This window comes from Heteronotia binoei, chromosome 5 (assembly GCF_032191835.1).
Source record: "Heteronotia binoei isolate CCM8104 ecotype False Entrance Well chromosome 5, APGP_CSIRO_Hbin_v1, whole genome shotgun sequence".
Taxonomy (NCBI): domain Eukaryota; kingdom Metazoa; phylum Chordata; class Lepidosauria; order Squamata; family Gekkonidae; genus Heteronotia; species Heteronotia binoei.
In genome coordinates, this window is record NC_083227.1 from 126,040,075 (window position 1) to 126,063,920 (window position 23,846).

At 41.6% G+C, this 23,846-nt stretch overlaps 1 protein-coding gene across 1 annotated transcript in view; it reads left to right on the forward strand.

Moving 5' to 3' along the window:
- The window catches only part of PDGFRB (platelet derived growth factor receptor beta), a 130,492-nt gene that overhangs the window by 57,260 nt on the left and 49,386 nt on the right, over positions 1 to 23,846 (forward strand). Inside the window, exons 2-9 of the mRNA XM_060240320.1 lie at positions 3,479 to 3,561; positions 7,277 to 7,561; positions 10,584 to 10,850; positions 13,819 to 13,961; positions 14,668 to 14,842; positions 15,356 to 15,548; positions 17,269 to 17,384; positions 19,756 to 19,882. Coding sequence (XP_060096303.1) covers positions 3,510 to 3,561; positions 7,277 to 7,561; positions 10,584 to 10,850; positions 13,819 to 13,961; positions 14,668 to 14,842; positions 15,356 to 15,548; positions 17,269 to 17,384; positions 19,756 to 19,882 — 1,358 coding nt within the window. The 5' untranslated portion in view covers positions 3,479 to 3,509. The remainder of the gene's footprint in view (positions 1 to 3,478; positions 3,562 to 7,276; positions 7,562 to 10,583; positions 10,851 to 13,818; positions 13,962 to 14,667; positions 14,843 to 15,355; positions 15,549 to 17,268; positions 17,385 to 19,755; positions 19,883 to 23,846) is intronic.

A 23,846-nucleotide genomic window follows, 5' to 3' on the forward strand; every position in this document is an offset into this window, starting at 1 on the left:
TAAGTTCCAGGGAGGCAGCGTAAGGAACTTGGAGTTGCGGGCACACTCTTGTGCACAGACTGCTGGCAATTTAGTCTATTTACAAAGTCTATTAAATTCCACAGAGGCAGTGTAAGAAGCATGGAGTTGCAGGTACACGCTTGTGCACAGGCAGTTGACTATTCAGTCTATTTACAATGTCTATTCAGTTCTAGAGACCCAGTGTAAGGAGCATGGAGTTGCATGCACATTCTTGTGCACAGACTGCTGACAATTTAGTCTATTTGTAATGTCTATTCAATTCCAGGGAGGCAGTGTACAGAGTTGTGGCACATGGCACAGGCCACTGACTATTAACTATGTTTTATTCAATCCCAGGGAGACAACAAGGATGGGCGATGACACCTATGGGTTCATATGCACAGCATTATGCACGCGATGGACCTACACTGCCTTATATAAGTAGGTTGTGTGACCTCAGCCAGGTGATGCCAGGCAGGATTCAGCATGATGGAGGATGGCGTGTGCCCTTCAAATGTAAGGCCATGAAGATGGCACTGAGGTGACCAGATGTACATTGATCTGCAACTGGCTTTAGATGTGTAACAGTGAATTATTCCATTTCAGGGGAACAGCTGATACCTAACATCAATTCATTCATTTCCAGGGGGCTGGCAGGAGTCCATTTGGATCTGTGGGCACAACATGGCGAGGCTGTGTGGCATAGTGCTGTACACTAGTCAAGCATCTATGCGGACTTAGTTGGGAGTCAGTTGACATAGGGAGGCATGAAATGGTTCTGCCGTTTAATGTTGACTCAGAGGTTCGCAAGACTTAGGCTGCATTGGGTTCCTGCTGTGTATTGTTGCTCTTTACAGTTGACTCCATCAGTTTAAGGGGTCAGGGCCAATCAGCCTGGATTGGCAGAAACAGCATTGTCTGACTTCTAGTAGGCCTTACCTGGTTTCGGCCATGCTATTTTGACTCTTTACCATTGACTCCTTTACCGTTAACTCCTTCAGTTTCAGGGGAAATGGCACCAGTCAGTCTGAATTTGCAGACACAAGTCTGGCTAGGGATGGGACGCTGACCTGCAGGACAAAGTGGGAGTCACTTGGTGAGGTGAGTGGGAGGTGAAGTGGAGGGACCTCTCCCTCAGTCTGTGGTCTCATTTGGTCACCCATGGTCCTCTCGCAACATGCTGTTGATGCAACTTGGTGAGAAATACTTGAGGCCCACTCTGGCAGAGAGCTGGTACACAGGCACATTGAAGACATTGAGGGAGATACTTCTGGTGGTGATGATCTTCTGGTTTGAACTGGCTGTAGTGCCAAAGTTGGCAAGGATATCCCCTGTGGATAAGATGGAATTGACATTGGGGGTGATACTTCTGGCAGTGATAATCTTCTGGTTTGAACTGGCTGCAGCACCAAAGTTGGCAAGGGGCGCGCCCTGTGGATAAGATGGAATTGGCAAAGTGGAAGCCAACCAAGAGGTTGCAGAGGATCATGGATGCTATTGGAGGGTCGCTGGATTCAGCACCATGACATTTCAACATGGCTGAAGGTCCTGCTTTGTTCTGAGGCAGTTCATTTGTTGTATGGATATCTGGCTACACAGAATTGAGGATTCCCTATGCCCTTGGCTACAGCTGTAGGAGCATTGGCGGGAGCCAGCTGAGGCTCGGCTCTTGTGGCAGTATCAGCATGGGGCTAGATCCATTGTCTGGAAAATTGGCCTGCATGCCCACTTCCAGAGTATGGGGATCCTCTTAGGGGATATTGGCGTGGGGGCGGCTGAGGTGCCCAGCCTGGGAGCATGTCCGAGGGATTACCCTCACGCTTAGGTGGCAGGGGAGACCACGCCTGGACTTCCACCCTAGTGGAATCCCTAACCTGCCATCCCAAGGTAACCAGCGAGCATCGACTGGCAGGCGGGTAAGTTGATGAGTGGGATCCTTACCTCATGCTGTTCCAAGGCTTACTACAGCTGTAACCAATAAAGTTCCACTTTTTCTGAAAATGGTGTGGTTGTGTGTTATTTCAGTTGAAACAGTAAACTGAACTAGAATGTGTTAGTAGGGAGGAATTTTGCCTGGGGTGCCTGCCTTGTCCCCTCCCCTTGATGCTGAAGCCACAAACAAGATTTGGCAGTAGAATTCCTATGTCTGTTACTCCTCAATCACATAAAAAGAGTAGGAGCTCCAATTTTAACAGCTAAGGGGATATGGGTATGCTTGCTTCTTGCATGTCTATAGCCATTCTCCCAAAGACGTATAAGACTGTAGGAGTTCTGTTAATTTCCTCACCTAGCTGACAGTATAACCAGAATTCTTTCAAAATTTGCTCCAGACAGTTGCAAGTGCTGTTAATAACCATTTTATGTGCTTCCCTATTGGCAACTTCCAATAACCATTCTGTGTTTTTACCTATCACTGATAGAATGATAGGGATTTGAAAGAGAAATAGTGGAAAACAGACAGATTTTTAATCGTGAATGAGAAAGACTGGGTGGATTTGCTAAGGATAAGACCCCATATGAAACTTCCATTGCATCATTGATGTCTTATGCTGGCTATCAGATGCTGCAGTGCATTCCAAGACAGTTTTGTGCAAATGATTTCTGTGAGAGTTATCCCTGATTAAACTTATTTTTAAAACAAAGTTTGATTTATTTATTTATTACTGTTGCAGCAGCTGTAGTAGTGTTACTAATAACCATTACTATGGAAGTAAGCAGGAAACAGTTTTTCAGAAGCAGTATTGTAGATCGGTCAAAGCCACATTACTCACTGTCCTCTTTTGGTGTCTGCCATTTTTTTTGTCCTGGCACTCTACTGGAAACTTTCCAAGTTCTCAGGGTTCCGCTTTGCAGCCAACTGTGCACTGGAAGATCTGACACAATTATCCAGATTCATGGTCAGCATTGCTGCCATAGAAATATTTAAAATGTTATAGGACTATCCTGGATAGCCCCTGTGACACTACTTTCCTTGTCACCAATTCTAACACTTCTGAATATGTTCTTAAAGTCATGATATCTACCTCATGATATAGATTGGTTTTGTTTGTACTGACTGTTCTCTGATGCTTTAGTTTTATGGGCAGGGCTTTTTTTGAGCAGGAATGCACAGGAACACAGTCCTGGATGGCTTGGCATCAGGGGTGTGGCCTAATATGCAAATGAGTTCCTGCTGGACTGTTTCTACAAAAAAATCTGTGTGAAGCAATGATCATGTCAGGGGGTGTGGCCCAATATGCAAGTGAGTTCCTGCTGGGCTTTTTCTACAAAAAAAGCTCTTCTTATGGGTTATTCCCATAAGCTGAGGCTGAGAAAGGGACTGGCAGGAACTGAATCTAAAGAAGATAGCTTAAAGACTCCTGTGATTTATTTACTTTATTCATGTATTCATTTATGTGTGAGATATGTATTCCAGCTTTCTTCCAAGGAGTTTAGGTTCTCTCCAATTTCCTACTCATGACAGTTTGCTTTTTAACAGAGCATTACCCACTGTAAGACGGATTCCCACCATGCTATATTGTCCTTTGAAGCTGGTATTTTTCCTTCTCCTGTTTCTCACAGGTAAGCAAATCGGTGGAATATTGGAGGGGGGGAATAAAGCAAGTGTAACTGAATTGTTCATAGCACACAGTGTGGCTGAAAAAAGGAGACACAGATGGGCTAATTCTCATACTGAGACAATGACATTCACTCCATGTCAAATAAATGCATAGGCACCAGTATTTTACATGTGTTTCTACACCATAATCCTATTCTGTTTCCTGTAGGGTAAATCTGCATAATCTGTTATACACAAAGCCAAATGCAGCCCACTAGCTGTTTGTGGCAACCCTCAGGGCCTCAATTTGGATTGAGAATTGAGGCTTGGATCCAGAGAAATCCACACTGGTGTGCTAAACACCATAATGCACATAGTGGAGTAGGGTTGCCAAGTCCAATTTAAGAAATATCTGGGGACTTTGGGGGTGGAGCCAGGAGACATGGGGTGGAGCCAAGATCAAAGCTGTGACAAGCATAATTGAACTCCCAAGGGAGTTCTGGCCATCACATTTAAAGGGACAGCACACCTTTTCAATACCTTTCTTCCATAGGAAATAATGAAGGATAGGGGCACCTTCTTTTGGGGCTCATAGAATTGGACCGCCTGGTCCAATCATTTTGAAACTTGGGGGGGGGGAGTATTTTGGGGAGAGGCACTAGATGCTATACTGAAAATTTGATGCCTCTGCCTCAAAAAACAGCCCCCCCCCAGAGCCCCAGATACCCGCGGATCAATTCTCCATTATTTTTTATGGGAATAAAACTCTATAGGGAATAATAGAGTTCCCAGCAGACATTTCCCTCCCCCCCTCCGCTTTCTGATGACCCTGAAGCGGGGGGAGGGTCTCCAAACCGGGGGATCCCCTGCCCCCACCTGGGGATTGGCAACCCTATAGTGGAGGTAGCCAATTTTGTCTTTGGCAGCAGTCCTTCAGATCACACAGAGTTCTATTCTCTAGAGCTTCTAACTTTTGGGATGGATTTTTGGAAGTCACAAGGATCTGCAACCAGAAGGGGGAAAACTAAGCTATTTTGTGGCTGTAACTAGCCTCATGCTGCTCTGAATTTAAACTAAATGATCCCCCTTTTTTCCCAGAGAGCTGAAGGCAGAGGTTGCTGCTGTCATCTCATTTTTTCCCCTCTGATCAGCAAATTTTGCAGATTTATCTATTGTTTCAAAAATCTGCAATGCTCATTTTACCAGAAGCAGCAGTGGGACAAAAGCAAGATGTTGGTGCATTTGGGTTTCTTGCTTTTTAGTAGGCCTTTAGCAGCAGCTTGATACAGAAAGATTGGTGGTGGAAAGTGCTATCAAGTCACAAACAGCTTATGATGACCCCAGAGAGTTTTCAAGTCAAGAGATGTTCAGATGTGGTTTGCCATTGCCTACTTCCAGGGCTTTTTTTCTGGGGGAACAGGCAGAACAGAGTCCCAGAACCTCTTCATAGAAACAAAGTTCTCAAAAAAAAAATGTCTAAAAGTTCATGAGGGGCACCTGTGTGTTTCTCCTTCATTTCCCTCTTGAGAGTTCTGGCACTTCTTTTTCCAGGAAAAAAAAACTTGCCTGGCTCTGTGTAGTAACCCTGGACTTCATTGGTGGTCTCCCATCCAAGTACTAAACCAGGGCCAACCCTTAGGTTTTCCAACCTCTAAGTAGTGGCTAGAAACCTCTCACTATTACAACTGATCTCTGGGCAGTAGAGATCAGTTCAGCTGGAGAAAATGGCCACTTTGGAAGGTGAAGTCTATAGATTATACCTACAGAAGCCCCCCCCCTCCTCAAACCCCATCCTCTTCAGCCTTGACCACCAAAAACTCCAGGTGTTTCCCAACCCTGAGCTGTCAACCCTACCAACCCTGATGAGATCAGGCTATTCTGGACCATCCATATGGCACGGAGACATTGCCTGGTACATAAATGAGTACCTGTTCACCTGTCAATTTCTATATATCAAGATGTTGTTAACCATGCAAGAGCAAGCCAGGTAATTTTCCTGGTCAGCCAACAATTGTTGTGTACTTCATGAGAAGCAAAGCCTATCAAACCATTTGCATCTTCTTAAAAACTATTGTGTATCTCCCAGCTCAGCTCCTGCTTTGGTGCTCGACTGCCAAAAGCCTGGACTGGGAAGAGTTCTCAAGCGCATGGCAGGCCAAAAATCATAGCACCATCATGGGTTTTATTGTACAGATGTTCTTTAATATGTATGTTATATAGATCAGAAGTTTCTGGCAGCTATAATACAGTTTATCAGACATCCTTCAGGCGGTGGACATGTAAAGAAGTAGTGTTTTCACACCAAGTAAATTAACATGAACACTTCTGGTTTCTGTAAGACCTTAGATCAGTGCTCGGGCTATTTCCAAAGCACCCAGTCCCAACTCTTAATATTTAAAAAGCTAAATGATTAACTCTCAGTATCCTGTTTAGTTCCTGCAATAATTATAGCTTTTAGCAATATTATTTTGCAGATGTCCTGTACATTTTGTTGCTCTTATGTTTGTGGAAAACATTTTCCAGACAAGTACAAATTCTGTTTAGATGTGGGGAAATAGTTTAAAAGCAAACCAGAGTCTCAAAATCTGCACAGCCAAATCTTGTTTCTTTATTCAGTCATGCAATTGGAAGCTCAGATGAATGATTTTGAGGTCCTGGATTTGGCAATACTTAAGTGGAGTAACAGCCTGCAGGAGTTTTCCAGTCTTTGTAATCCCAAACTACAAGTTGTCAGTTTCTAAACTGAAGCATTTTGGCTTCCCAAATTGCTCTCATTCCGCATTTTGCTATGAAATGAGAAGCTGCTGGTTGGCTAAAAGTTACCACTTTGTATTCCTATGGTCAATGCAGTACCTATAAAGTATAGGACAGTGGCAGGATATTGTCTTTGTATGCAAGCATTCCTTCCCCAGCACCTCATTTAAACGGATGAAATAGTAGGTGATGTTAGAGAAATAGACTTGAGACCCTAGAGAACTGCTGCCAATCAGAGTGGTCAATACTGACCTTGATGATAACTGTGACAGGCTCACAGAAAGTAATTTGGAATGGAATGCATTTCCATTCCCTATCATTTCCCAATGGTATCCTAGCATAGGTTCAATTCCAGAAAGGAGCAATAATGATGGGATAATGCAATTGCCTTTTGCACATTTACAGTTTACTTTACATCATATTCTCATAAATGAGAAAGTACGTCCTTCCTATAAGCCCTGTCTAAGACAGAGAGGCCCAGGGACTGTGTTCTTGTTTGAGCACCTCCTTCCTTCTTTTAGACGAAAACCTGTATTAATGTAAGTTTTCTCAGTAGAAAAATTAGGTATATGTATAATGACATCAGAATTTAATGCAGCAGTATTTTAAGATTTTGTATCTCAAAATCTGAAAAGTGCCAGACTGCCTGTGTGGGATACTTTTCTCCTTTAATTGACTAATATAGAAATCAAAGTTAAAGTATCTCTTTACACCATAATGATTTGCTGTAAGTTGTATCTTGTTTTCCCCACATTTCTTAGGGGGAAATAAGGTATGAGATCATCAAAATAGATCTCTGTCACAAAGACCCATTTTTACTTTGTACAGCTGCTAAAGAGTTAACAGTAATACAGTATACATAAGATATCATTGCTTTCATTTCATCTCCTGTGTGCATCACTGTACATTCTGTCATTGATATTTGTAATTTATGTGGGTTTTGTGCCCCTTTTATAACTTGCTTTTCCAAATAATTTCTTCAAGAATTGTCAGACATCAACTCTCTGGAGATATACCCCAGTGACCCAGAAGTCATCCTCAATCTTTCAAGAAATTTTTCCCTGACGTGTTCAGGGCAGAAAGAAGTAATCTGGAAAAAAGATAAACATACCATAGATACTTTGCTGGAGAAAAGAGGTGGCATTTTTGTTAATACCCTCACACTCTGGAATGTGACTGGCATCAATACAGGAGAGTATTCCTGTGCCTACAATCAAACTTCCAAACAAGAGCAAACAGAAGGGAAAGCCGTCTACATCTTTGTACCAGGTACTGGTGCCTACCCTGCCTTTTATTTCCTTTCCCTTTGGTAGTTTGTGTTTAGGCTGGCGAATTTAGAATAATGATGTTGAGTTGAATAAAAATAACTAGCTAAATGATCCAGACTTTGAGAGTTTGAATATTATGTTTATGCACACATGCATACATTCATTCATCTAATGTATTTTATAGTCTGCCTTTCTAAACTGAGACTCAAGATGTTAAACAAAATTTAGAACAATGCAACAGGAACAGTATAAGACATATAATAAACAATGTGATGAGACTAGATTACAAGGTTAGAAAACAATGCAGTAAGAACAGTATAAGGCATGACATGTATGAAGTGCAAAAAACTGGATTACAAAAGTTAAAAAAATAATGCAGATAATGCATACAATAAACAAAGATATACACAACAGCCGTTGCCACTTTGTAAAGCACATCCCTGAACAATTACATTTTACTACAGCCCTATTCTCTTCATAAAAACGTCCTCCTGAACAATTCCATTTCATGCATTCTGTGGAATGATAAAAGTGCCACAAAGTGGAAGCCACAACAAGGAATGTTCAGGTACAGGCTAGTTTTACCCATTTGCAAAATAGCACATACTTCAGACTTTGCTCAGGTGAGTGCAACAGCTGCAGTAGGGCACATTGGGAGAGGCAATTTAGATCCCAGGATGAAGGGCTTTGTAGATGATACTCAAGCCCTTGAACTGAACCCAGAAACTAATTGATTACTAGTGGAGCAACTGCAGATCAAATGCAATATGCACACTCCACCTAGCTTCTGATAAATATCAAGCTGCAGCATTCTGTACCAGCTAGAGTTTCCAGATTGTCTTCAAGGGCAGGCCCATGCAGAGTACATTTCAGCAGTCTATACTGTGGCATAGATCCATGTGGCATGACTAGCCTGCAGAAGGAAGCCATCTTCCAGCTAAATAAATTTTGTTGTGATGGAAGGATTTTGTGATGCTGAATAAACTTGTTTCTCTAGCAACAATGCTGGATGCAGTTGCAGTATAACATGTAGACCAGGGGTGTCAAACATGTGGCCCAGGAACTGGATCTGGGCCCCGGGGGTCCTATCAGACCCATGAGCCAATGGCTGTTATCTGCTTCCTTCTCTCACTGTCTTGCTTCCTTCTGCAGCACAGCTTGCTTTGCCAGGCTTGCTCAATCATACAGGAGCTACGGAGCAAAGAGCTCTCCAGGTTGCAACTGGCTTTGCCTCTCGCTTTTCGCTGTATTCATGTCTTCATGATCCAGTCTTTCTCAGTAGGAAAGCAAAGTGAACTATTAGATGAGGAATAACAACAAGCCAGTGAGGTGGATGAAGCTGAGAGTGTGTGTCTGGACCAAGTTCACCCAGCACATTTGCTTTGTAGATTGGGGATTTTTAACCTAGGTTTTCCAGATAAGTAGGTTGATCTTGACCACTATACATGGCTGTCTCTATTCTTGCACTGCTTCATAGGAGTTGCAGTTATTTTTTCTGGGAAGACTATAGTTTTGTAGGCAAACGCATAGCCCTCACTCTGTGTCATTCATCCTGCGCATGTTCTTGACCAGCACACAAAACAATTTATGTACAAAAGCTCACAATACCAAGCCATTTCTCCTGGGTCCTAGGTTCAAAGCATTGACTATGAGATTCCTGTAATGAATGTCAATAAATCAAAAGCAGGTTCACAACTTACAGATATACACCTAAACAACATCTGAACAGCATGCTCAAGATTGATACAGCACAGACAGTGTCTCCAGATTTCAGAACAATAATAATTCAAAACAAGAGATGTCAGTTATCAGAGACTGTTAAACAAAATATTGCAAGAGTGCTAATCTTTTAAGCACATTTTAAGTTGGTTTTAAAAAAAAATCTTTAATTGTGTGTCTGTGTCCTTTATAAAGTTTATATCTCTGCTACCTGGCATTGCATTTTATGACACACAAGGCCCGGCATAACAAGGTCTCCTTTATGTCAGATCCAGCCCTCATGAGTTCGACACACCTGCAATAGACTATTAATGGAGTCAGCAAGTATCAGCTGAACCCCATCAAATGTGGGAAACTCAGTGCCCTTCAAGACCTTTAGCCTTCTCAACAAACATCATCTCTGTCTATTCAGGATCCAATTTCAGTTTGTTCACTTCTCTTTAACTACAGAAGCCAGGCACTGGCTTTATGGGATAAATTTACACTCTTCCTTGGTTGTGCCACAGTATTGTTATAACAGGAATCCTTTTATGTTTACAGTCATACAGTATATATTAGAAGCCTACTAACCACACATAATGGGAGCATCTGCTATCTGCAACCCTTCTGATATCTGTGGCTGCCATGTTATAGGAAGGGATCAACACTACTGTGTTCACATGTATTGCACACACGTGGCTAATACATGCGCTGCTTCTAGGAGGATTACAGAACATGCATGCTCTGATTATTACAGCAGGCCAACAGTATGTGTGGGTGTGACATCTGAAAAGGACTATATTATATATTCAGTGTAATATATTGTTGGGAATTTAACTCCAAAAGAGAGAGAATTCTGCCAAACTGTGTCCAAACTATAGAGAAAATTTTACTATATACTTAGTCAGTGGAAGGTGATGATGGTCACAGATCCCCTTTTCAACACTGGAAAAATAGATTCCTGTTATAGGACAATGTGGCTTAATAGCCAAATATGCAGGGGCTGCAGTGTAGAAGGAGCAAGGGACAAAATCACCTCTCTTACAGTTCAGATCAACCCAAGTGCCAGCATAGTCCATGTAGCTAAGCCCTATGCTGGTATTGTTTACCAGTTTTCTGCCTGACCACTTTCATCCATGTTTAGTTTTCATTTTTTTCTACAACTAGGCAATTGCTAAAAGAATTGCTGAAATAATATAGATGGGTTGCTGCTATTTTTATAGATAGCCTATATCAGAGGGAATGTTTTTTAAACCCTTGCTACTGGATCTCATTTTTGCTATTTCACAACTAACTGGTTTCTCTGCACTATTTTGTTCTTACAGACCCATCTTTGCCCTTTTTTCCGAGTAGTCCAGAGGACCTGTTTGTTTTCAGTACTGGCCACACTGAGGACATTATCCCCTGCCGTGTGACAGATCCCAACACTACAGTGACCCTTTATGAACGGAGGACCGAGGACCCAATTTTTGCCACTTATAACAATAAGCAAGGCTTTAAGGGGTACTTTGAAGACAAGACCTTTGTCTGCAGGGCAACAGTGGATGACCAAGAAATTGACTCTGAAGCATACTATGTCTACAGGATCGCAGGTAAGCCTTTTCCCACTTTGCTCCTGCAGGTATGTAGAAGTTCACATTTGAAATACTGGAGTTTCTTGTGATTGCAAAGTATGTCCAACTCACAGGCAAAAAATAAAATATATAAATCTGTTTTCATCATTTAGAAGAGATGGCTTATTGTATCAAGTTGTGGATGTATTTACCTTTTTGGTCATTTTTAAAAAATGAACTATCAATTACTCTATTTTCTTATTTCTTGATTGTGCTTTTTATATGTGCAAGATCATAATGGCCATTCATATCCCACCTCCTGTGTCATCTTGGGAGCAACTGCATTGCTATATAGCCAGCCACTTCTTAGTTACTATGATAACCCCTTTCAGGATCTCATATTTATTAGCAGACAGGACATGTTGGTATATTGGTATAGGATAACTGGCTGTCCCTTCCCCTAACATGTTTATTACACCAAGAATATGAACAGACTATGTTCTTATTTGGTTTGATAAATACTCTTGTGTTATGTGAAACTGACTTTCTTAGCTTGAATAATAAGAGTAGTTGTTATTGGGTCACCATTTTTCCTGACTACTTTTGTTTATTCAGTTCTTTGTTTTTTCCAAGAGATCCATTTAATGTGGTGACACAGGTGAATACACGCAGTGCACTTTGATTGCTGTGATTGCTTCCTATGTACTTTTTCTTCCTTGGCATGCTTAGACAAGGGATTAGAAAGTAAGCTGAGCAAGGGTGGTGACTATATCATATAAACTTACAACAGAGTTTCTGGAGCTTTATATTTGTTGTTTTGTGGTCCTTTTCAGTTCTTATTTTCATTATTTTTCAAGGGAAAGTACAAACAGTTGATTTGCTGGAGATAAGATAGTATGAACCTATACATTGGAGGGGGGGCATTGCCTACATTAAAGAAATCCAAATTCTTCCTAATTAAATTATTTTTAAAGCACAGTTTAACTGTTTTGCCAAATTTCAGTCAACTAAAATATTTCTGTTTTATGTTGTTGTAATATCTGTTCTGTGCTTGTTATATGTAGAATTTAGTGGGGGGTGGGTTCAATTTATGCAGTATATTCTGTTATGTATATTGTGTCAGCAAAGAAAATGTATGGATGTCAGAAATTAAAACATCAGTTATACAGTTGGAACCAGACTAAAGTTCTTGCTAATGGAAGGGGTATAATAATTTCCACCTATTCCCTCTTCATGCTGTGGACCCCAGTTTGCCTGAAGGTCCCCTGTTCCCCAGGGGCAGTATTTTGGGAAATTGAGTGGGCTGTAGCGAGGGGGCAGGAATTCAGGGGTGGCACCAAAACCATGCAGCCCTGAGGCACCACTGTGGTCCAGGCACCACCATAACAGTTTCCAGGTTGGCCAGTGGGCCTGGGTGCACCCCAACTAGTTCATCAGCCAGCCAGCCTGATAGCTGGGTCTCACTTGGCCAACAAAGCTGCACAGCTTGGCAGGAAAAGATAGGACTATATCCAAACCTGAAAGTGATGGGCAGTGTTCTAAGAATCCACCAGATCTTTGTGGTCTTTACCATAGGATTTGTCAGACTTATAGAGTGTCACCTGGAAGAAGTTTCACTTCCGAGTCTAGATGCAATCTCCCCACCCCACCCCCGCCATGCACACTATCTTCCACTGTAATGCTCAGCCCTGTGAGGTAGAGCAAGTGAGCTCTAAGCCACTTGGGCCAGGGGGCATGTGCTCAGGCTGGGGCGCCCAAGCTGAGAGAGAGCAGGGAGGAGCTTGCATAGGGTATGGCAAGCCCTTGGGCTGACCTTGCAGGCATATTCTGTTCCACTATTAGAAGTGCCTTGCACGAGCAGAAAATTTAGTCTGGGTCCAAGAGGACAATGAGCTCTCTGTAGTTGGATATTGATGATCCTTGCAGCTCAGATACATGGAGTGTGAAGGGGGTCAGAATAGTGAAAGGACAGTTGAAGATTCAGTTCTAGGCACTTGCAGGAAATATTTATCCTCCATAACGTGGCATGCATCCTGCTTTGGCAATGTCATGTTAGAATTTCCTCCTAATCTTGGTATTTTTTTGTCATTGTGGAGGACAACTACTTCTTCTAGAAGGCTCAGACTAAAAATAGGCAAATGCTGGAAACCCTGATGGACCACTTCTGATTGTCATACAGAAAACACCATTTGGTCACTTTCTCCATAAACAACGATAACTGGTCATCTCATTATAATTAACTAAAGAGATGTTCATAACCAGCTTCCTCAATTAAGAAAACAATTACAAACTATCTCTTTATTTTTCCTGGCTTGAGATATTCTTTTACCAATCTAAGAAACAGCAATCTCTCTTTAATTAGAGATTCTCTAACCAATTTTTGGCAAATCCTCCCAATTATAGAATTTGGCTCCAATCTTGGACCCTTCCCAAAATAGACAATAGAGTTTTGTTTACAATGCGATATCAGGAGCTCATGATGTCCCAAATACCTGTCATGATGTCCCATAATCCCAGCTCATGGTGACCCAAATACCTGGTTTCCCTGCCAAGTCCCCTATTCCACTGGGAACCTGTTTCACAATAAAAAGGCCATTCCTTTGCCACTTTTTGTTTGTTTTAATTGAGACCTGCTTCAGAAAAAAGAGAAAATAATCAGATCTGTGTTTCCATAGAAAAAGCATGATTGTTCATTGCCAGCAGAAACACATACATTTTGACAAAAACTGAAGAAGAATAAATAGTCACTGCAACTATCACAGGACTGATTCTAGACTCCAGCAACCCATTTCGGATCCCAAACCTGAAAAATCTGCACAACTCCTGATTGAACTGTATGTGCAGTGGAAAATCAGACGAATTTCTCACTGTGAAATGAGCAGCCAACTGTATTGCTTATTGAATTTGGTGCACTGCCTGGACTGATTTTTAGTCATGTGAATTGTCTTCCTTTAGCTGCTGTAGCTTGGATTCCTTCCATGTTAATCTGAGTTTTTCTCCCCTCCAGTGCCTTCCTTTCCAACCTCTGTCATCAATGTTTCTATCAGTGCTGTACAAACCATAGTGAAGCGGGGTGAAAACATCACTGTAATGTGTTCAGTGAAAAACATTGAATTGATAGATTACACTTGGAGGTATCCTGGCCAGAAGGTAAGCAAACATGTGGTGTTTAGGGCTTGTTTGTATGTTTTTGTAATTGCTTCATTATCTTGATATAGCAAGTATGATGGACTGTGAAGTGCTCATGTCTGTATACGAGGGGGCAGTTGTTATCTTAGTGGCAAGTCGGCAACTGTCTGAGAGCAATAACTGGGCCACAGAGTCATATCTAGACACATTCTCACACAGACAACATAGCTGTATAAGCTGCATGCTGTGTTTTAGTGATCGTGTTCAGATGCAGTCCACTTTACAGAGATTCGTCATAGAATTATCAACCCACTACTTGATTCGATTCCTGGTTACATAAATACAAAGCAAGGCTTCACTGGTTTTTATCTGATAATAATGCTAAGATCACATGTGAAGTTGCTAAGTTTTGTGCACTAATTATCAAATTACAGAAACTGCACCCTAAAAATTATTAAATTTGAATGTTTACTATTGTATTTTATGTTTGATTGAATTATATGTTGGTCAAAAGACCAGAATAAATAACTACAACTACTACAAACCATTCTGCCATTCTTTATATTTTTTATTAATTTGTCCCCTGGTGCAAAAGAAATGATGCCTGATACCTTGTATGGGGGTGGCTACAAACATGTAGATGAAATTAGCAGATTTACGCCTGAAAAAATCCTGTGCTGCTCAATACTGCTCATACTTGTTGTATTTTACCCACTTTCCTTTGCAGGTGGGCAAGGTGGTATATCCAGTGACAGACATTTTGCCTGGGGTCAGCCATTCTACTATTTCCATCCTGACAATCCACAATGCAGAGTTAGAAGATGAAGGGCTGTATAGCTGTGAAGCCACTGAAACTTACCACGACGAAAAAGAAACAAAAGAAATCTTTATCCAAGTGATTGGTGCGTTTGTCAAAATCTTCAGCCTGTCTCTTGACAAAGGCTTCTTAAAATATCAAGCTACAATTCTGCTGCCTACTTTTCAGGATATTAGATCCGACAGGCCCAGCTGTACTGCTATTTTGTTTTAATGTTAGTTGATTGATCATCTACTGTTATAAACCTAGTTTTGACCTTTTCATATTTTATAGGCACCATCACTGTGTAGAGTGTCCCATGGAAGTCTCAGAAGGACCTTTTTAGGGGTGGGAGTATTATCTTAACATTCAAAGATCTGAACCATAGTTCAGATATATATGTTTGAAGTTTTTTTTTCCTTTGACAGAAATAGGCCTATTCATCATATTACTAAAATGGCTAATTGCAGAATCGGATCCCTGTGGCACTCTTCTTTTATGTCTCTCATCATCAGCCATACAATTCAGACACTACTTGCCCTCCCAATAGAATGGGATAGTGACCCCAGTTGGAACCCTGCTTCCATATAAAATTTCCATTCCTTCCTTTCTTATATAGAGCATGGATTTGTGACCTTCCACACTATTCTGAATGACACAGTGTTTGCTGAGCTACATAAAAGTTGCACTTTCCATGTGCAGATTGAAGCCTATCCAGTCCCCACCATTGTGTGGCTCCAGAATAATCAGCCCCTGATTTTAGAGGGCAACAGCGGATTTTCCATCAGTACTAGGAATTTGTCAGAAACTAGGTAAGCTACCTATTGTCAGAGATGCTCTAGCACAGTAAATTTTAAATAAACCTCTGGATTCTCTGCCACCAAGACATTTGTGTTTTCTACCTGTGGTTTGAGGAATAAGCAGTTTGCAGTTTTAATTTGCATATATCTAAATGAACATAAACGTGTAAAGGCAGAGGAGAGAGGCAACTCTACCAGCAGAGGAGAGAGGCAACTCTACCCTGTTGGATACTACAGAGCTGTTCACAAGAAAACCCTTTTAATTACACATACATACTCCTTTGCAGTTCCCGCATGGTTGCTAGGCAGAAGTAGCAGCATCGTTTCTTGGAACCTACAGTAAGCAAAATTCTGAATTTGACGGGAAAATTCTGAGAAAGTAGAATGTGGAAAGCAAAGTGGTCTGTTAACTACCATACTTCACACCTAGGTGTATTTTGCTAAAGAGTTTAGCTGGGGTGTAGAAGGTTGAACTGGAAATATGTAATACAGAATTCAAGTTTTAAATACTATCACAGAGTCAATAACTCATTCAGAACCCATCTCAACCATCAGTTTGACAGAATGTCTTCAGATTCTTCAGAGATCCTTGGAATAAAGAATACAACCCCTCGCCCTATAAATGAGGATACACAGTCACCCCAATCCAGCTATTCATCTGTGTGGGAAAGCACTAGCATTCCTCAGGATATGGATCTTCTTGCTAAATTGGATCCCAAATGCACAATATTGCACCTGAGGGTAAACATATGGATTGTATTGTTTTGTGACGATTGGTACAACCAGCTTTGGCTACACTAATCACCAGTTTGGGGAGTGAATCCATGCTCTCCCTCTTAGGGCTTGAATTGTCCTTGTATTTCCCCCTCTCCCACCCTCCTGCCCCCACTGTGTAATGTTTATAAAGTTCTTAGTCCATCAGGTGGCTGATCATTTCAGAGATGTCTTTGCCAGACACCTGGACCGCTGCATGGAATTCACTGCCACAGGAGGTGGTGGAGGCTACAAACAGACTGCTTCAAGAGGGATTGGGTAGACATATGGAGCAGAGATCCATCAGTGCCTATTAACCACAGTGTGTTGTTGGAACTCTCTGTCTGGAGTAGTGATGCTCTGTATTCTTGGTGCTTGGGGCAGGGTGAGAGTGGGAGGGCTTCTAGTATCCTGGCCTCACTGATGGACCTCCTGATGGCACCTATTTTTTTTGCCACTGTGTGACAGAGTGTTGGACCGGATGGGCCATTGGCCTGATCCAACATGGCTTCTGTTATGTTCTCTTGTGTTCTTATGTGCGTAATTGAATCATGGTCAGTGTACTTGTGTGTTCATGTAGACCTGTGTAGAAGGCTCCAGCAAATCATGAGTACCAAATGAGTATAATATAAGGAGTGTGTTTCTAAAGTAATGTGTTTTCCCTTGGATTGGGTTGTGGTGCGGGGTAGTAGTGGTGGTGGTAATCTTTTCCTCCATGATGTTTTCCCAGTCACTCATTGCACAGAACCTTAAGGTACTATTTGCCCCGATAAAGAAAAATATTGGCACCTGGACTTTATCTGTCTTTTCTCATTATTAAAGCTACTAGTTTCTACTGGCAGCTGCTTTTTAAAAAATCATCAGGAAATTTTATCATGCATTAATTTAGCTCTAAATCTTCCTCTGGATGTAACAGTTTTTGCCAGAACTAACCTCTTTGTCCAGCATCTTAATTATTGTAAGGTTCTCTGTCCTGCAGGTATCAAACTACCCTATCCCTCATAAGGGTGAAACAGAGTGAGGGAGGCTTATACACTGTCCGAGCATTCAATGAAGATGACTCACAGGAGATGTCCTTCTTTTTGCAGATTAATGGTGAGTACCTCTTTTTGGTTTTTGCAAAATCTCTTAAGCAGAAGAAGAGCTTACCTGTTTTTATCCTTTGTAGCAATACATATACTTAGCATTTGTGCTGAGCCTTTTGTATGTACTGTTAGATAAGTTAATACTCCATACAAGCATACCAGGACATAGGCTAAGTGTAATTAAACCTGACTGGGCATATATAGAATGTTTAACTTTAACTTTACCTGCTACCAAAAGTTAAGCATTTTAACTTTACCTGTGACCAACCTTTTGTTTCTTTCTTTTTTACTTGTGATATGACTGTGCCTGGGAAGGCATTCTGAAGGTGAATTTTGCTTTTTAGTAATCATATTAACATTTATTTTGAAGTTACTCAAATCTTCATGTACTACTTCCCATCTCTATGAACTTTCCTGCTTGAGCTGCAGGAAGGCTTTGAGGTCTATTCCTTGTGAATGCACCCCTGTGGCTTCCATACAGCTCCCCTTCTCTCTTCCTGACAGAGCACACATTCACTTTGAAAGGGCACTGTATGTTTTTAGCAGAACTTTAAATCTTCTGAGTCCTTGGGTCTGAATATTTCTTTATAAGTAAGGGGTCTGTGTGGTATTTTTGTAGCTGTTAGATTGCACTTGGTCTACATGTTGGGCAGGGTGTTGTTGGTGCTGTCTTTATGCATTGTTAGGTTCCTGTACATGGCTAATGTGGAGGCACGACTGCTGTGCAACACTATGACTGTGTGTTGCCATGGGTGTTCTGGGACTAACTGCTAGTACTGAAACATTTTCTCTATTTTAATCACTTTTCTTTCTGCTTTGCTTCTGGGAGAACATAAGATCCTGACTGCATTACATGAATGTGGATGTTGATGTAAGTCAGCACAGTGAGACTACAGTTTTTTCCTGCCTTTTTGCCTTTTCTGTATCCTCTCCAGCTCTACAATATATACTTGATATGGGTTAACCACTAGCACATATTATTCTAAAGGTTGTATGTATTATTGGACATCCCTGTCTCATTAACTCACAGGGACATGGAAGTGTTCCTTCCTGATGACGTTAAGTCCTGGAATCTGGTTTGCGAAATTGTCATTTACTAACTACTTCTGAAAACAGGATATTTGTATGCCTGTCTTTCATATTAAGTCAACAGGTCTACACCATTTTTATTGAGGTATTTCCATGTTTCCAGAATCTGAAATTTGATTTGTGCATAGCCCAGGAAACACTGATCACAAAGAAAATTGGGACATGGCTAAAACATAGTAGGTGAAGCTTTCCTTGTAACAGAAGCCAGCATTCCAGTATACCAAATTTAGAACAGATGAAATAGAATGCTGGGTTGTGAAAATACTATCGCTTCTTTGGAGTCGTATTTGGGGCTTTTAATTGAGGGGCAGGGCACTTCCAGGGCACTACAAGGAATCTACATTTGCAAAAAGCAGTTACTAGAATGCATTTAGACAAACAAACAATTGCAACACTCATTGCTGTTATATTTTAAATCCATTTCATAATAATTCCTAATACTGAATTCACCTTCTTCATAGCTGCACTGCACTGCACTATCATTCTCTGAGTTTTCAGGTGGTGTGACCTATCATAGAATTTTCCACCAAGTGTAGACTCCAATATTTAAGATATTGGAAGACATCTTTTTTTTTTAGTCTCAGTGTGTATTGCTTGGCTTGATGTTCATTGGCCATTTTCTCACCTAGGTAATCAGTTCTAAAATATATTTTTGGAGTTCTTCAGACAAAACCAGACATTATCATGGCAAACGTATATTCCTAAACCTGCAATTTGCTGAGAAAGGTGGGGGGGGGGGGATGTGGTAGCAAGGGATAGCTACTCCTAGAAGATATTTGGTGGGAGGGAAGGATGTTTAGCAATGTCCATGAGTGCCAGTTCTCTCCAGCCAAATACTCCTCATGGGAAGCTGATGTCTTCTCACCTAGGCTTTTCATTTTAGACCCCAGCTAGGTCAAAATATAAATTAAATAATGCACTAGATGGTGTTTGCAAGGTGGAATTGATGGGTGAAGGAAGGGTAAAAGTAGAAGAAAAGGTAAAAGCCTACCCATCACTTCTACCCTGCTAGTGCCCTCCAACTCTACAAGAGCATTACTTGAGAAAATCTGTGGTGCTAAATACCATTTTTTCCTTTTAATGTCTTATTCTAGTTTAATTATGAATACATTAAAATAGACAAGTGTAAAGATGGTATAAAATGCAGTGAATATATAAAATAACACCAGAGGAGGAAGCCCTCCATGTATGATGATCCTCTGTTGCTTAGGCTATTTATTTCTATCCAGTCTTTTTTTCCTTCAAGCCAATTACTTGCTAACCTGAATCTTTTTGTCCCCTATAACCACCAGTCTCCGCTAAGGTGATTCACCTCATAGAAAGCATCAACTCTACCAGTGGGGAGCAAACAGTGACATGCATCACAGAAGGAATGCCCCTGCCAGAGGTTGTTTGGTATACCTGTGACAATGCCAAATGGTGAGGCAATAACTTTCCTAGTGCATGTTCAGTGCCTTTGTGTGTGTAGAGCCTGGAATGTAAATGGCAATCAAGATGTTATAGGATTCTCCACATCTAAATTGTATTAACTGTTACATGTCATGATTTATACTATCATAGAACTTCAATTATTACCTGATAACATATTTTTAAAGCTTTCCATCATTCACCTTGAAGTTATATTTTATCTTGTCAGTTCAGTAACATTTTTTAAAGCCTTCACATGATGCAATTAAGTTTGAGTCCAGTCCAGTTTAAACTCAGAATAAAACTTCGTTGATCTTAAAGGTGCAACTGGACTCAGACTTTGTTCTGCTGCTTCAGACCAACACAAGCAGGAAAAAACAACTTGGTATCACAGTTCATATTACAAGAAATACAAACACTGTGATATGCTGGCTAACACACTTAGTAAAACTTTTTAAAGAGTCATATAAATCTTTTGTACACATTATAAAAAAGTACAACTTTGCAATATTACAAAGAAAAGTCCATCCTATGAGCACCCAGATATAGGCTCATTGCATCAAGAGTCTTGGTTGTTTTTTTTGTTAAGGTTTAATTTAAAAAAGAGAATGGAAAAAAGTCTTCCTCAGAAGTCTTCCTATTTTCTTCAAAGTTATCAGCTTCTTGCTACAATTCAGTGTTGAGATTGGGAGCAAGCCAGACCTTAACCTCTTCTCTAAACAGATGCAAAAGTCTTTTGAATTTGGCTGCCAAAATGTTCTCTGCAACCTCTTTATTTTCTTCAAAATTTATTATCCTGCAATAAACCATGGTAATTATAATGAAATACAACACAAAACTGAATGGAAGAGAATATTTTTTTTAAAAAAAATTAAATGAATAATTTAAAATATATTACTGATTATTTTAAGAACTTACCTCTCAATACAACTTTATATTCATATTAGGAGCAAGCTAGTCCTGAACCGCTTCTCTAACAAGATGCAAATGCACTCTGAATTTTATTGGTAACATGCTGTCTACATTATATTTATATTAGGAGCAAGCCATTCCTGAACCCCTTATCTAACCAGATGCAAAAACCTTCAGAATTTTACTGGCAAAATGCTCTCTACAAAACACTTGAAAATGAACTCCACTTAAAGAAAACTATTCTAGGTAACTCCATGCAGCTGTGTGTTGGATATCTATTTCTTAAAAATATAAAACACAGTATAACACTGACCAATTTCTCACTCACCTTATGCCGCTCTCACATCGATCTTCTCAGTGCAGCTTCCTTCCGATTTCACACTATCTGCCCCAGGGCCGCAGCAAGCATCGGCGTTTTCGCACAGCAAACAGAATCTGGTTTTTAGCAGTTTCTGCTTGCTGTGCAAAAATGCCAATACTTCCTGCAGCCCCAGGACAGATAGTGCGAAATCAGAAGGAAGCAGCACTGAGTAGACGAATGTGAGAGTGGCATAAGGTGAGTGCGAAATCGGTTACTGAGAACCAGTTTGGTGCAGTGATTAAGTGTGTGGACTCTTATCTGGGAGAACTGGGTTTGATTCCCCACTCCTCCACTTGCAGCTGCTGGAATGGCCTTGGGTTAGCCTTAGCTCTCGTAGGAGTTGTTCTTGAAAGGGCAGCTTCTGTGAAAGCTCTCTTAGCCCTACCTACCTTACAAGGTGACCGTTTTCTCACACAGCTTACCACGCGGTCACGTTCCTATTCTCTCCGCAGTGTCTGTCGGATGTCCCATTATCTGCACTGGAGTTACAGGAAATGCCGCAGCTTTTGCGTAGCAAACGTAAACTGGGTTTTAGCGGTTTATGTTTGCTACACAAAAGCAGCAGCACTTCCTGTAACTTCAGCGCAGATAACGGGAAATCCGACGGATGCTGCGGAGAGAACAGGAACGTGACCCTGTGGTAAGCTGTGTGCGAAAACGGACGGTGTCTGTTGTGGGGGAAGAAGAAAAAGGAGATTATAAGCCACTCTGAATCTCTGATTCAGGGAGAAGGGCAGGGTATAATCTGCAATTCTTCTTCAAAGTTATTGTGGGCTAAAACCATATGTCATGCTTCCACTTAAATGCACTTTAAATATGATACTTTAAAAGAGATTAACTAGGCTCTGTTTCTTACATTTACTAAATAACTGCAGAACCATCACCTTCATTGATATATGAATGAAGTATTTAAAACATTTTGAAATCATACCAGAAACTTATTAATTCCCTGAGGATCTGAATCTACCGTGATAGGATTAGTTATTTTAAACCATTTTGTTTATAATCCTTTGTTCATGCTGACCTGTTTTTTTAAATCTCTCCTGCTTACTGAGCTGTGGCTAGGGGTTGCCAAGTCTAGTTTGGGAAATTCCTAGAGATTTGGGGGTGGAACCTGGGAAGCACAGAGTTTGAGGAGGGGAGTGAATTCACCTGGGATGTGATGTCATAGAGTCTACCCTCTGAAGCTGCTATTTTCTCCAGGGGAACTAATCTTAGTAGTCTGGGGATCAGTTGTAAATCCAGGAGAACTCCAGGCCTCAACTGGAGGTTGGTAGCCCCAGCTTTGACACTCACAAAAGTTTACACTGGAATAAATTTTGTTAGCCTTTAAGACGCTACTGGACTCCAGTTTCATTCTGTGCTACTATCATCAGACAGCTGTCCTCTCTTCTTCCCAAACACTAGTACATTCAATAACAGATCAATCTGGCATCCTTTAGAAAGATGACTGGCCCTCATTCCATCAGTTATCTAACATTTGCCCCCCCCCCAAGGCAGAATGAAGAGTTGGACACAAAGCATTGGATTAACTAAGGGCCACTTTATTGATCATAACAACGGCAAGGACACCCAAAAGTGCGGTCTGGTCAGGGCTAGGGGTCTCAACAGACCGCTCCCCTGCCATTAACAGGCAAGAGACCCAGCCCGCAGCAGGAGCTGTGAGACACAGCTTCCGCCAGGCCAGGCTAGCAGGGAGGCACGCCCAAAGGGCCCAACCACCAGATGCACGTCTCAATGGAAGGCACCCTCTAGTCGAGCCTCCAGGACAGTCTGCATTTTCCCCACCCCAGGTCATCAAACCTCAAGGTTGATTATGCCAAACCCCTAACTCCCCAAAAGGGGGATGCTTCATGGTCCTCCCCTAGCCGCATAGTCCCCTAAACTCAGTAAAACCTGCCACTACTAAGGCCAAGTCTCTACTTAGGGCTTAGCACCCACCGGGAAGCCCAAGGCTGCCTGCAGCCCTTGCCAGAGAACCCTCAAGAAAAGCATGTTACCCTTTTCTGAAAGATGTACCCCATCCCCTCTGTAGAGGTCAGGAAATTTCATAGAAATATCCGGATGGGGCAGATAGTGGCCCAACCTTCCTTCCAATGCCTTCCTAATGTCCTTATTAGCCTTATAGCATGCCCTCTCGATAGCTGCAGAGTCCCACGCACTACGCCAAACAAGGTGGGGAATCATGGCTGACCAAATTATAGTGGTCCCAGGCCATCGCTCCCTAATGTACTGAAAATCCTCACGGGTCTGCCAGACTAACACCTTGCCTTTTACTAGCCTGAGATCGTTTCCCCCCCAGGTGAATAATTAAAACCTGAGGGGGAAGGCCCATACTCCCTTGGAATAACAAAGGCAGCAGGCCCGGCCACTGAAGGCCCCCACGTCCCTGCCACTCGACACAAACATATTGGCTGAGTCCCTGCTGAGAGCTGACCGAAGTTCTCCGCGCCTGATGAGCAGCCCAAAACACATGGCTATGGCCACACACGAGAACTCGGCTCCTCTGGCCAGGAACAACAGCATCTAAAAAGAAAAAACAGTCAAACAAGAACATAAACCAGTAACATTTCAACCAAACAAACCAAACTAGGGACTGAGCAAAGGTCGAACATAAGATCTGTAAGCCGATGAGCGCCAACGGCCCAACCACTGAATGGAGGAGGAAGAATACCCCAGGGCAGCAGCTGTTGAAGCTGCCCC